At 35.5% G+C, this 15102-nt stretch overlaps 1 protein-coding gene across 1 annotated transcript in view; it reads right to left on the bottom strand.

Moving 5' to 3' along the window:
• Window positions 1–15102, bottom strand: part of gabbr2 (gamma-aminobutyric acid (GABA) B receptor, 2) — a 271798-nt gene that overhangs the window by 79131 nt on the left and 177565 nt on the right. The window contains exons 12-13 of the mRNA XM_038288754.1: window positions 12499–12606; window positions 4531–4653 (exon numbers count right to left, since the gene is read on the bottom strand). Coding sequence (XP_038144682.1) covers window positions 4531–4653; window positions 12499–12606 — 231 coding nt within the window. The remainder of the gene's footprint in view (window positions 1–4530; window positions 4654–12498; window positions 12607–15102) is intronic.

The raw sequence follows: 15102 nt of genomic DNA on the forward strand, positions 1-15102 counted from the left end.
GAATATGCAGACAGTTGTCAAAAGTGCCGATGGAGCAAACAAGAGTGAGCAGGAAGCAGTGTGATTAGATTTCTGTTGGAAGCTCAGATCTGAAGTCAACATTGGAGTAAACATTCATGGTTGGAGAGTTACTTGCTTTAACAAGAAACAATAGTGTAACTCAGCTGGATGGAAGAAATTAATGACCTCCCGCACCCTGGTTTAGTTGCCAGGAGAAGGTTAACACCCTAATCTGATCCTTATTTCCCAAAACTGAATCTAGAGTTTTTATTGTCATTATGCCACCACAATCCGTTTTCTGAGAGACACACGTATACTGTAATACATAGACATAAGTTACACTGGATAAGTTACATAAGTTACACTAGATCGAAGCATGTAGTATTTACACAATGCAGCAATGTAGTATTTACAATGTAGTATTTACACAATGCAGCTTGTGCTAAAATGGGCTACAGGTGAAGTGGGTTTTTAGGAGGGATTTTTAGTTACTGCTAGAAGGGAGATGATTGCAGCTTTGTGAGATAACTTTTCTCAAGTCTATTTGTTTCTGATCAGGGGTGGGTAGATTATCCACAAATTGCACATACGTAAGTAAGAGTAGCACTACTTAATCATATTTTTACTCAAGTAAGTATAAAAAGTATCCTTTAAATAAAATACTCAAGTAACAGTAAAAAAAGTATTTGGTGTAAAGGCAACTCAAGTACTGAGTAAATGATCTAGTACTGAACAATTGATATATTTTACAAAATAGCTTTTTGCAAAGTTATTTACAATTACATTTAAGTCAATAAACTGAATTGAATTGATCATGCTGATGCAATGCAGTGTTAATATTAAATCTTCATTTTTTGCAGAGGTTTTAAATCCAAAATAACAATGCAGTTAACACTGAGGCAAACAATTCACTAAGCAGAAAACCCCAAAATAATATTTTGATAAAAAAACAACAAAATTATCATTAATTTGAGTTGTTTTATAGTTAATATATAAAGTTTCATACATTCACCGTATACTTAGATAATATTTATATGTTAATGAATGTGTTTATAGTGTGAGACATAGTAATCTGGAAACTAATGGAAATGTGTTCTAACATTAGCCGGCCTTGCTATCACCGCTTCCATTTGTATTCCACCAAAAAGGCCTGTTCAAACAACCAGGGTCACACCTGCAGGAAGTCGTTAAGTGTTACTGCTTCCTTAGCTTTTTACCTATTTTATAAGAGACCAGGAAATTACGGTAAACTAACCACAATAAACTGATCATTTTCTGAGCTAAGTAGACATTTAAGTACAATACACACAAGTTAAAAACATAAAAAAACCGAATATAAGCACCATTTTTTTTTTTTGCTTAATCTAAAACTGATTAAACATTAATTTAAAGAAAATTTCAGAAGAATTGTGTAACTAAAACACCAGGTTATGACTCTTTTAATGAGTAGTTTTAGGGCATCCTACTTTTACATTTTTGTGGTCTTAGTAGGACACAAAGTAGGGCAGAGAAAAAAGAGGAAGAAATGCAGCAAATGATTTGGGGCCAGGAATGAAAGAAGTGTGCTGAGGACTTTAGCTTCTACATATGGTGCATCTGCTCTACCACTGAGCCATGTGGCGTCCCTGTACTTTTCACTCTTTCCCAAGTTATTGTATCACTATTTCTTGAGTACGATTACTCAATACTCTGCCTACTGTGAGTAACAGCAGACATGTTTTACCCCAATAATAAGTAGTATTTTCACAAATACTTTATTGTTGCTTAATTTATTTCATTATTATTACCTCTTACCTATATATTTTTTGCATTTACTTGAGTAGGAACATAATGAATTAGCACTACACTAACTTAAGTATGACTTTTGAAGACATTAACTGTATTATTTTCCACCACAGAAAGATTGATTTGAATGTGGTTGTGATTTATGTGGGATTCTTGGCCTAGTAAGTATGAGTAAGCACTGCGCTTGTGCTCTGAGAACATTGCAAGCACCTGGTTTGATCCCCACAGCCTTAAATCTAGGTCCTTGAGCAAGACCCTTAACCCCTTATTGCTCCCCAGGCTCCGCAGAGTGGCGGCCCACTGCTCCCCTAGGGGATGGATCAAATGCAAAGGTGAATTTCTCAATTGTGAGATAAATAAAGTTCAATTATCATCATTATAATGCAAATCTTGGCATTGACATTTCTTTCCAGAAATACTGTAATATAGACCTACTGAACTTATTTACACACCTTAAGAAGGTGACTTTATTATTAAATGTTGATTAATTAATACACTTCCTTTTAATTTTCCCTGTCCCCGTTTTTTAATTAACCCCTCTCCAGGTGCTGGGGCTGCCATCTGCTTCGAGGCTCCACTTTACAGGCCTTCAGGCCCTCAGTGCAGAGTAGCTCAGAGCTGCTTTCCCTCCAGCTCAGCCCCAAGGGTCTTTCATTGCTGGTGCTGGAAGTCTGGAAAGCTGGGCAGGCATGTGGAGAATGTGCCTCAGCAAAGGCTTGCATATCCACAACCTCTGGGGAAATGCAGATTCCTCCACTCCATGGTTTATAGATTCAAAACACTCCCTTGACAAAGGGCTTAGTCAAAGAATACTCCATGAGGACCTTCATACACTGACAACATTCACAATGAATATGTTAAACAAGACTTCCTTTGCCACCAGGGTAGACTCAAAAATAGAAAGGGGAATCAGTACAATGATATATGGGCTTTATCGTTAAACAATTGTAATCTTGACATATATTCAAATAGACCATAAAATGTAAATAAGTCTCAAGTATAATATTAACATCTCTCCTCTAAAGATGATATGAAGAGGTATTTTCATTTTTACCAGACTCCAGACCGAATGTATTTCAAATCTCAAGATAAAAAGTCCAAACATGGTCCGCTACAGTATAACACACTCTTTTTTCCCCCTCAGGTCCCTAGTAACAAGCAAATAAGCCAAGAAAATCCATCTGAAATTATCAAAAGAAGTTTCCATTAAATTCCACAAAAGATTCTACATCTCTTTCTGACCTCTTAATTACCTCTGCTTTATCCAAAGGTCAATTATAATAAACTGATGCCATAAATTCTCGAGGTCTCCAGCCCCTTGAGAGGCAGTCTGACATCTTCTGAACTGCACACTAATGTCAGGAATGACTCATAAAAGAAAGAAAACAACTTAGTAGAAGGATGAGAGTCTTTGAAGAAAGCTAACTTGAGAATGTTTTTTAATAGCCGTATGTAAAGTTTTAGTCTTAAATACTTTGCTTTAAGTAGATGTTAATGGGAACTCATGTTATATTCTATGGAATATGTTTCAATCATTAATTTCAATGAGTAATTTACTTTAAAAAAAATAATATTTCTTTAAAATGGCATCAGTTCAGCTTTTAATATGACTTAAGCTCCACTATATAAACATGGTAGCAGAAAACTGCTTAAACCTGTAAGCCTAAAGTATTTATTCTTCCCCCAGATTCTCATTGATTGCCCACATCTTGCCGGACAACATTTGCATGAGTTTTTCCGGCTAGAAAAAAAACTGCTTGAAAAAAATTTATTACAGCTGAACCCAAGGTAAAATGAGGAAAGTGAATGCATCCCCAATATTTTGCACAATTTAAGCCTTTTTAAATAGTCTTATTTAGTTATTATCTTTATTCAGCTACCAACACAGAATGCCCAGTTGGTTTTTTTCTCTATATATATATTCACCATGGTTTCCATATGATAAGCCAACTATGAGCCAAGGCCTCTTAGATTAAGCACAATCCAGATTTTATTTACTTGATTAAACATTTTATTCAAATAGATCATCCCATATGGCATCTACTCCTTGCCAATACTCTGCACAACACTTACCTTAAGCTAAATATTTTTTGAAGGGCTAGCAACTAAGAAACTGATGGTTCTAAAATATTTCTTAATCATGCTATTTTGTCGCTGGCAGTAAAACTTTAATTACCTCAAACATAACACTGCAGTGAATCTTTTTTTAGAATATTAAGCTGAATTATTCCCATGTTGTTTAATCCACTATTATAAATTACCATGATTTCTGTTAAATCATCACAAAGACATTTGTTAATAGCTCAGTCAAAATTACACACCATCACTTTCTAAAATCAACACTGTTATGTTTTTCTTGTCGAAGATCTCTGACTTCTCAGGGTACAGCAGTGATAATATCTCTCTTACACCCAACAACCTCTCCGGCAGAATGAATGTAATACTAAGTGCCTGTTTTCCACTGGCCCCTGCCAATGCCTCCCATTGAAACTGGCAGAGATCCGGGAATAGAATGAGCACAGAAGGCAGCCATGGCTCACATCCTAGCCTAAATATAACAACAAACGCAAGACGTGACAAGGATTCTGCTAAAATATAAATGAAGGCATTTGCCTTACTCAGTATAACTCAGTTTTATTCACTCTGGCACTCATTGTCAGAAAAGGCCAGTCAGATTAATAAAGCCATGTTAAAATTGAGCACATGTTTAGACACGAGGAGAAAGAGCATCAAATGCACTCTGACCTCCAAGCTGTATTCCTCAACGGTCCTCCTGAGAGGGTCCACGATCTGCCAGCAAATCAGGATGCATAAGTCGATAAGTAGCATCCCACCGACAATAATCAACAGTTTCTGGTCCTTTATAATCTGTAAAAGAAGAGAAGATGTGTTTATATTAGAGAAATCACTCAACGTTTGCTCATCTAATGGAGGTACATCCATGTCTAAAAGGTATGAAAACATGTCTCCATCTTATATATTATGTTCTTTGACTTCAATCTAATCTTATGACCAATACCTTCTCAGCCTTCTTTTTGATGTATTTAAGAAAGTATTTTCTGGTCCTATTGTAAAGAAAAAAGCAAAAAGAATATCTGATACTTCAGTTGATCTCTCTGTTAATACGCAAAAAAAAAAAAAGTTCTTTCAGTTAAAGGGGACCAATGCAGAGCCAGTGCTGCTCACAACTAAACCTCCTCTTTTGTACTCTGAACTTTGGAAGGATGAAAGCCATGACCCATTTGTGATCTTCATTTATAACAGCGCTTGACAGACTAAAACCATGAATCAAAAGAAAGGTCAGGAGAAGACAGTTTGGATCTGTTTGGAAAGTAGTATATAGTCTAGATGTGGCTCGCACAGGTGTCCATATTCCCGGTGGGCTCAGAACAAGGGACAAGAGGGGAGTGTCTTTTGATCTGCAGCCTTTTGATGATGCAAGGCCTGCGCAAATGTGGCCACAGAGAAACGAATATTGATAGCTTTTGGTGGGATTCACAGCTCCTCCTCCATTAGGTAGTGTATGTCAGAGTTACTGCAGGAAGAATATACCAAACATCCATCAGTAATGTGAGAGTGCTCAGACCACAGCAGAAATAGATGTGGATGCAATAATGCACTATGTAAATGCACAAACGTGGTTTGGACCACTTAGAGTACAAAACATTTATACATATTTATACATTATAATAGTGAAAGAACAAAAAAAGAAACATTAAAGGTTAGAACATTTATGTATTTGAAAAACCTTCTAGAAGAATAGTTATTTTATACTGACATGCACACCAAGGTTTGGCAAGTGGTTTGGAAGAAGACTGCATTGTGGATCCTAAACCATTTTTAAAGAGGCATTGTCATGATATATGCATATACAAAAAAGACCAATAAATTTTATAAAATAAAATAAGGCTTTATACACCATGCTCCCATCCTGACGGTGTTTGGATAGTCTTATTTGAGACTATATATAATACCAACAAAGGTTGCCATGAGCAGACAAAATCAGACAAGAAGCCTATCAGTCAGTCGTACTGCAGAACTACCAGAAAGCCAAATGGTGGCATCATGCAGCTACATAATAGAGGCTTAACAAGAGCGACCATCCTGTAATGCCTTACAGAAAAATGACAGCTCAGTGTTGTTGAATACCAAGCAAATGTAATTATTAAACCAATCTACAGCAACTCTAAGTTTCAGAGAATCCTCCTCAGAGACTACAATCAGAAGCTAAAGTGAAAAGAAATTCCCATTCCTATCAAACTCAAACTGGAACACAACATAAGAGGTATTTCAGGTAATAAATAAAAAAGTCGTAGGCTAGGACCCTTTTAATTTGAATTAATTCAAGTTAAATGCAATAAAATTCTCCTTTCCAGTAAGTGCATTGTTGATGAGCCCTAAATTAAGGATTTATCGGGCAGTGGTCAGGGCATAGAGCTTGGAATCCTGAGGTTCTGTGTTCGAGCCCCACTCCCACAGACTGCCACTCTGGGTCTCTGAGCAAGACCCTTAACCCCACACTGCTCCCCAAGGGGATGGTTTGAATGTAGAGGTAAATTTCTCCCATTCGAGATCAGTAAAGTTCAATTACTATTATTATCATATCCTCATTTCTGGGACATTTGCCCCTTTTTGCATACCCAAATCGAAAAGCAAATAACTAAGGAACTGTAAGCCCAAATTACATGTGTGATACATTATTTGAAAGCTAACACACTGCAAAAAAAAATGGAAATCTGACTAAGTATTTTTTTCTTAAACTAAGTACATTTGTTCTTGAATTGAGTAGGTGAGTGAGAGAAGAATTCACAATAAGAAAAAGCAACTGCATTGTCTTGTTACAAGTGCATATTATCTAATTATCTTATTTTAAGAGTAAAAATACTCATTCTATTGGCAAATCATCCCATTTACCTACTAAAATTAAGGGTAAATACACTTGCTTTAAGAAATTTTTACTTATTTGTAGATCATTTTTTTTTCATTTCAGTTTCTCAATATATACATTAAAACCGGGTGAGTAAAACACCTAAGCTGTATCAAGCCAAAGTTGGATCAGTTCAAACATGACTCAAAGCTGTTTTTTTTATTCTCGAAGTCTTTTTTGAACAGCATTAATAAAGACATGCTTGCTTGTTGGGGCTGCTTTGTCATGCTACATTTTGACATGCTGCTATAATTGTGCTTTGGTGCTCACTATGTCCATAAAATTAACTAGGTGGTCGAATTGTGGGGAATCTAAGCTTTATATTGGTAAACATTTTACCAGTGTAAATTTCATGCATTCTGAGTTATTATTTGTAAACGCTTTAAACCGGTGGGTTTTGAGAGGATATTGAATGGGATCTTGAGTATTTTTGGGGGCTGCGCCGTTTCAGTTCTTGCCCCCCTTTTCAATTCCAATCATCAATCTATATTTAATGTTTTAATGTTTGAACTTGAGAGACTATATACTGTAGCATTGCTATCAGTAGTGCATTTCTTAACTTTGCAGCAACATCTGAAGGCTTCTGACTTAGACTCCTTCTTCATTGAACACCAATGTTCATACTGTATTCTCAGTACTATTTAAGTTTTATCCCTCTTGGAAATGGTTTTGTTTTTGCATTTTCTTTGACACTATATCCTCCATTTTTTTTTTCTAATTATCTTTACAACTTCTCTGAGAGTTGCTAACTTGCTAAGCCCAATAAATTTATTGTGTACCTGCTGCACACATGCACAGTGTTGTACATTCTTTTTTAATGTAAATATTAATGAAGAGTTCTTAAAATAAACACTGTGTATTCAACCAGATGGATCTACTGGTGTAAAAATAAAAAAAGCTTTCAACAGTAATCCTTTCCATCTTCTTTGTTTTCCAGCTGAATCAAATAAATGCTTGATTCCAAAAAGTGAATTCTCAGAGAAAACCAGCCGTTTGCATCCCTGTAAAATAACTGGTCAATGTGTGGTAGGGGGTTATGGAGAATTAGCGACCTTCCAAGATGTATTCCATTGCTGCAGCTAAACATTATTTGGAGGTTGTTCTGGTTTTTAACTTTCTGACCATCAATTGTATAAATAAGCAAGACATACTTTAAAGTCTCTGATTAACCTAATAGTAAAAAAAATGCTGCAATGACATTTATTATATAGGATTCACTCGGGCTTTCCCAAAATCCTCTCAGATTCAAACCGGCAAACGCCTTTTGAATAAACATTTGGGAAGTATTTGAAAAAAAAAAAAATAATTTACACAGCTATCCACTAAACTCTGATGTGTTATATTGCCAAGTGGCTCTTTGTGACAAATTACATATGTAATTAGTCTATAATAACTAAAGTGTTACCTGTTTTTTTTTTCCCCTCTGCAATATTGGCATTGAGACATACTAATAGTGTTGCATAGATTTTTCTCTCAAGTATCCAAACTTTATTTTAGAAAACCTCAGACTCAAAGAAAAAATATACAGCGTTAGTGGAATTAAAAGTCAGATACATCGTTTTTTGTTCTCTCTAAATCATTTTAGGAAAGTAAATATAATCTACTAACCCTTTGGTTTGACAAATTAATGAACTTACTGGTGGTGATATAATTTTATTTGGTCTTTTTTTTTTTAATCATATGTACTTTCAGCTACAAAAAAATAAACAGCATGCTGTAAAGTTTCTATCTTAATCTAAATGCTGTAGCCAATTTCTAAAAAAGTTGTTACGCTGATCAAATAAAAGCAAGTGAATGTACATTTCTACATTTGCATTATTTGGGATATGTTTATGCACCTCTAGATGTAACCCCCCAAAATACCAGACGTCATCTAGACGTTGTTTTTTCAGGCTAAATCTGGTCAGTTGTCCCAATGGAGTCCAATAATAGATGTTAAAAGACATTGCAAACTCAGTTTTTAATGTCTTTTCAACAATCTGAAAATGATGGCTTTTTTCCTTTCTCTTTTCAACCAAATGTAGACGTCATTTGGACTTAAATCAGGTCATTTTTTCAACCAATTTTTGCTCGGTGGGAATAGCTTCAGTCAGATATATCTAAATATATCAGAACTTTAACAACATTACATACCCAATTGTTCGAAACGTGCAAAAAAGAAAAATTTCAAGTGATTTTATGAACAATGACAAATATCTTTCTAGACTAATAAATCCTCTGTGCTTGCTTTGCCAGAGACAATCTGAAAAGCTTGTGCATTCAGTTATCCAGCACTGAGGAATTTAAGAAATTAGCAAGCTGGATGAACTGACTGTTAACTTTTTATCATCTAGGAACAAGTCAATTGCAGATATCAAGGTATAACGTCATTTTACAAATAATTTTGAAAAGAAGATCCTGGAGAGAGCAGTGGTATCGACTGTGCCCCAACATCACTGCAGCACTGCTTCTCCCTTGACTAGTTGCTGCACACTGCTGACCAGGCTTGCCAGAGGAAGACTACAAATGTGGCTATTTAAAAACGCTTTGGTTGCAACATGCACCAACAATTGTGATGTGGAAGGTAAAGGAGCCAACAACATGTATGTCTATTAAGCAGTCGACTGCAGCATGCTGTATGTAGAGCAGAACACCACAGCATCATATTGTTCTGAAAAATTAATAATTAACAACTAAATTTTGTTTCCTTTTTGTTTGTTTTGATTAATTCCATGTATTAATAATAGACATTTCTATTTTTTAATTTGAGTGTGAAACTGTGGTATTTTTACTTCAGGTTATCCAACTCTGTCAATCTAATACTGGCCCATGACAGGGTGCATCTGAGAGAATTCAGAGAAGAACGACAATTCACCGTCTTTGAGCTCTTTAAAAAGAGAAAACCTGCTGTCTGCAAAAGAGTCTTTATCAAACTCTCTTAAATAGCAATATTTTTTTTACAGTATAAAAATTAAAAAACATTTAAGGAAGGAAAACTTTTAAGAAAGGGGAGAAAATCACTGCTTTGGTTTCAGTTTGAAAAAAGAAAAAAAAAGGGCAACACTTGTGTCTGTCCCTCCCATGACAGCAGTTGGCAGACATTTCAGGGCACCGACAGCAACTATCAGTCTGCTGAAGCCAAAGCACCTGCACTCAATCAATGTGGATGAAGTGGAACGTGTGTGTGTGTCCTGCACACAAACCCAGACCTTGAACCAACAGAGCGTACATCTCTAGTGTTAAGAGCTAAACTATGCAGCAGGGGGGGAACACTGCCTCAAAGGAAACATTTGTTTTGTCTTTGTTAGAGGTGAGAGTAGGAGAAGTGAGCTGAAATAATTGGCTATGAAATGTCAGAGCAATACTGAGTTCAAAGACGCAAAACAGCTCTGTTTCTGGAATTTTTTAGAAAACACAACACATGAGATTAATGTTAAAGGTCAGATTCAGAGTTATGAAATATCTTTGAAAAGCTACCTTAAACAGGATGTTAGAGGTTCTTGTCTTTTAACCTCTTTTGATGCATCATCGGTTCCGGTCTCCTGCTTTCTTTTTTATCTTCAGAGTTCCCAATCTACCTTCTTTGGACTGGAGGCCAGATTATGTGTTCTGATCTTAACACTGTCCTGCTTTGCTTTCCTCCTTCTGTCGCGCCATCATTCCTTCTGCAAACTTTTTTTTACACCCTTCTTACCTCTTAAACTCTTTTAGTCATCAATCCATCCATCTATCCATCACATTCTTTGTCTTTTTATGTTCAGTTTGAGGCCAGGTAACCTTACAATAATACAAAAAATTATGTGAAAGAAAGAGAAATGGAGTGGGAGAGGGGAACAGCTATTAATACAAAAGACCATGAAGTCTTTCAACGGAGAGAGTGCAGCACTTTATATAACTGGGCTAGTGAAACGGGTCAGCGCATTTATTTTAAAAGACTGTCTTTATGTCTATATCTTCTTTTCTCCCAAAGTAAAATTTCTCAAAGTAGGTGCTGCAATCACCAGTATTCAGATTTGTTATAATGCCATTCAAGTCCAGGCTCCATCAGCAATACCGCAATGTTAGGAGGTAAGAATCCAAAAGCTTTACTTCAAGATCAATGTCCAAATATAGAGCACAAGCTGTCTCCTTTCTGTTGTTTTTAAGTTGACCTCACTGAGTTTATTTAGAGTTTAATGCTAATCTACGTCTCAGAAACTTGTAATACTCTCATGACCCCAAAAAAACTCCAGATTTTCTTCAGTGTTTTAAGTTGTGGGTACGTTACATGTAGATTTTTATAGGTGCTTTTTATCTTTTCTGCCTTAATCCCAAAATCAGTTGCAGCTGGCCAATAGTAGGCGCTAGTGTGCCGCCCTACCCACCCAATGACCTTAATTAAGACAAAAAAGAAAATAAAATAAAATTATAAAATTGAAATATTTTGAAATATATTGACATATATTTTTTAGATGTGCAAGATGAATATTTAATGTTTAATGACGAGTAAAGCTGTTTCGTTTATCGTCGGATTGGTGACGTATTTCTGCCCTATGGTTAAAAAATGTTAGCCCATTGACTGTTGTTCAAAGTTGTACATGCGCAGTAGCTCCTCTGCAATACAAAGATATAGAAGAGCACATCAGGTGCGCCACGAGGTGTCGCCACCGTTGTAGTGCGTCTAATTGACAGGTCGAGTTGCAGAAGTAAACACCGTGAAAGCCAAGTTACCAAGAGAAGGTGGAGGTGAAACCGTTTGGACCTGTTCAGCCGAACATCAAAATTAATCAGCAGTCCAAAGACAGATGGAGAAACTAGGACCTGGTTTAGCTACAAGGCTTGACTAACTGCATGCAGGGAGGCTAAAGCTTTATCCTGCTTTCCTGCCTTCTTTTAAAAGTCGGGATCTGACCCAGCATGGATAAAGACAGGTAGGACTGATTTGAAGCACTTTTTAGAAAAGGCAAAGATGAATGAACAATATAGGATTCACATGGAAAATAATATAATATAGCGTTCTTTTAAAACGCTATATTATAGTTCTTCTTAAATAAACAAATTCTAAGAAAATAAATAGTGTTTATATATAAAAAGATACATAAAGCTGAGTTATAGGTTCTCCATTATTAAACTGGTACATTATTTTATATCACACAGTATTGGGCCATGCAAAACGCAGATTTGTTTTCACAAAACTTCACGTGCAAAAAGTAAAATGTACATGAAATTATGTTTTTGTTTTTATAAAGGGTTTTTATAATGTTTTTGTTGTTGGCATTCATATAAATATACTGGTGTGATAACTTAGTATACATGTATTTTGTACTTATAGCCCCCCGGAGGAAACTCCACCAGCCGCCACTGCCCAAAATATTTCAGGGGAAGCAGGAACAGGCCAAACTCTATATCCAGCATTCGAGTGGAGGTTGAGGTGGTAGAAAAACATTGATATGCTTTTTAAGCAAAACATCCGACTGAATTGGTGAAACAACACTGAAAATGTGTTTATTAAGGGACTGAGCAGCTGGTACGTGTTAAGGAAGCTTACGTCTTTTAGTGTTTGCATGTGAATGTATGTTTTGGAGAGTTTTACTTGTTCTGTCATAATCTGTTGAGGTAGGATTGTACAAATAATGTGTTTTATGTCACTTGGATCAATCAAGTTACAACATTTAAATTCCCTTCAAGATTGACAGAAAAATTTTGCTTTTTATTAAGGTAAGAAAGTGGGAGTTACAGTAAATCAATTTGATTCAAAACCGTACACTTGAGTAGATTTCCCTATGAAGCCAGGACAAATCTATGTAATTATTAATGTTTTTCCTTACCTTTTTCTTCATCTTTACATTTTTGAAGATGGCATGTACCCTCCATGTCTTGGCAAACATAGCGCCAAAAGCAGTTGTATATCCAACAATGAGGATCCATGTCCGAACCTGTCAGAACACCAACACACAGTCACAGCGTGTCCTGATGGGGTAATCAAAGCTCAACCGTATCTGATCTGACAGGTATCTAAAGATAAATTGGTTCAAAAAGTGTTGCGAGGCATTCTAAAAATAAGAAGCTGACAGATTTATTTTTTACTTCATAGGGCTCCAGTAGAGCAACCTTAGCACTGGGGCTGTCAGACTTCTAAGAGTATTTTTTTCTTAGTAGAAGTAAAAACAAAATGTGGACCTCTTACGTTTTAGCACAAAAAACTATGCTGATGAGTTAAAAAAGATTGAATATTCAATACAATCTAAAGAATCCCAAAATAGCTGCACAGTCATAAGTGAGTGGTGAGTTTACTTAAGCATCACTAGTTGCTACTTTGATGAGTCATTCCAGCATTTTACAACTTTTCTAACATGAATTTTCTAAGCTTTCTAATGTGACAAGACAACAGGTATATTTATAATAAAAGAAATGTATAGAAATGTATACAAATAGTGATATAAAAAAAAACTAAATAAATCCCAACCCTCAAAACAAAGACCTGAATAAAAGTAGTATGTTTCAGTTTAAGAGCGTAGTAATTGCTTGTTGGCTCATACCTGTAGTATTTTTAGTAAATCTAATTATTTTAAAAATTTCAGCCATTTTTATTTAGATTTTCCAAACATTTCCATATTTCTAAAGCCATAGTTTAATATAAAAAATTAACATATATTATAGATACATATTAATAGTTTTTGCTTCTTTCTGCTCCCTTTCTTTCTATCATTCATGATTGTTTGTTTCAGTTGTCTCCTGCACAGGCTCTGTTATGTTGTTTTCTATTAATGAAATAAATAAAATAAAATAAATCAAAATAGTTTCCAGTTGTCATAAAGGATCACAAAGTTCTCCTTGAACAGAAGTAATGTATAAGTCAGAAGAGGAAGAATAAACATCTGGCATGGTGAAGGCAGTTACCAATAACTGGAGAAAAAAAGGGCAAAGATGAGACTGAAACCAATCAGGTAGGCTTCAGGAGACAAACAGAAATATAGAAGAAGATGTAACAACATGTGAAAACGTTTATTAGTAAGTGTTGACAAATTAATAGATTTTCAAGACATAACAAAGTTAAGCCAAAAATAAACCACTATCTTTTGGGGGAATGTCTCTATATTTGATAAAACCAAACTTGACTTTATGGACCATTATTTGAAATGGTGGAACTATACTATCAGAGTGGATAAAATAGTGCCAGTCAGTTGTGGACAAACAAAGCATTTTTGCAAAAAATTGAGATGAATTTTAGGTTAAGCATCAGTGTCTTGGCATCAAGGAGAAGAGTACTCTAATCCATTTACATGTTACTAATCCAAGCAAATTCTCAGCATCAGTCTTTCGCCAGGGCCCGAGAGCCAAAGATCTTATTTTATTCATGCCAAAATCTTCTGTCTCCTTAAAGCCCAGTCGGCCTCGGCAGATGGCCGCTCACAACACTCTTGGTTCTGGTGGTTTCTTCATGTAAAAGGAAGTTTTCCTCTCCACTGTTGCTACATGCATGCTTGATGTGAGGGATTGTATTGTGTTGCAATTAGCTGCATTTCCTTAGATGGGAGCATTTTTTTTTTTTTTACCAAACTGACTGTGTAACTTACATAAATGAATAACATTTAATTGAAGAAAACTTTTTCAATTGCAGATTTTCTCTGTGTGAGTCTCTCCAGGTTGAATCATTTTATAACAAGAACAATTCAATTTCAGATTGTCAAAAAATATGGATGTGACATGGGTCCAGAAATCTGTATTTCTGGGGATAGGAAAATAGTCTAAAAAGAAATGTTGAATTAAAAGCCTCTTTGATAAAATTTAAGGAATATTGTGAATGCTCACTGAAAGAGGTTTTTATACATTTTCTACATCATGTTGCCTTTTTTCAGAATTACTTTTTTTTTTTTTTTGGATAGGAGGAATGTTATTATGTTTGGAAAAAGCTCTTACATTTAAAACATAGACACCTGTTATTTTAACAGTCAGAATTACTGATATCACTGATAACTTAATCAGTTTTTGGCTACAAAAGGTAAAAAAGTTAGATGAGCTTTTCATTGGAAGACCAGGTCAATAATCAGTGGTATATCTATTAAGTTCTGCGGCCCTTTGCTGTAAATCTTCTCCTGAAGTTCCAGGTTCTGTTTTGGTTTTGCAGCACAGCTTCATCTGGTTGAGAGCATGTCCAGACAGGGCTGGATTGACCATTTGGCATACTGGGCATAAGCCAGGTACATGTAGGCCGATGCCCATTGTGCCATTGGCCAACATATATATCTATATTAAATTAATATTTCTTTTAAATATACATTTTATCCATTGTAGCAGTGATCCTAGCAGTTCACCTTTCAGTTAAAACACTTAATACTAGTAAATGTTTTGTTTTACTTTGGATTAATTTGTTTCACTCACTTTTGAAACCACTCATGCTGTGTGTCTCCCCATAAAATGTAACTAAAGAA

Source organism: Cyprinodon tularosa, unplaced genomic scaffold (assembly GCF_016077235.1).
Source record: "Cyprinodon tularosa strain WSP-4 unplaced genomic scaffold, ASM1607723v1 ctg26, whole genome shotgun sequence".
Taxonomy (NCBI): Eukaryota; Metazoa; Chordata; class Actinopteri; order Cyprinodontiformes; family Cyprinodontidae; genus Cyprinodon; species Cyprinodon tularosa.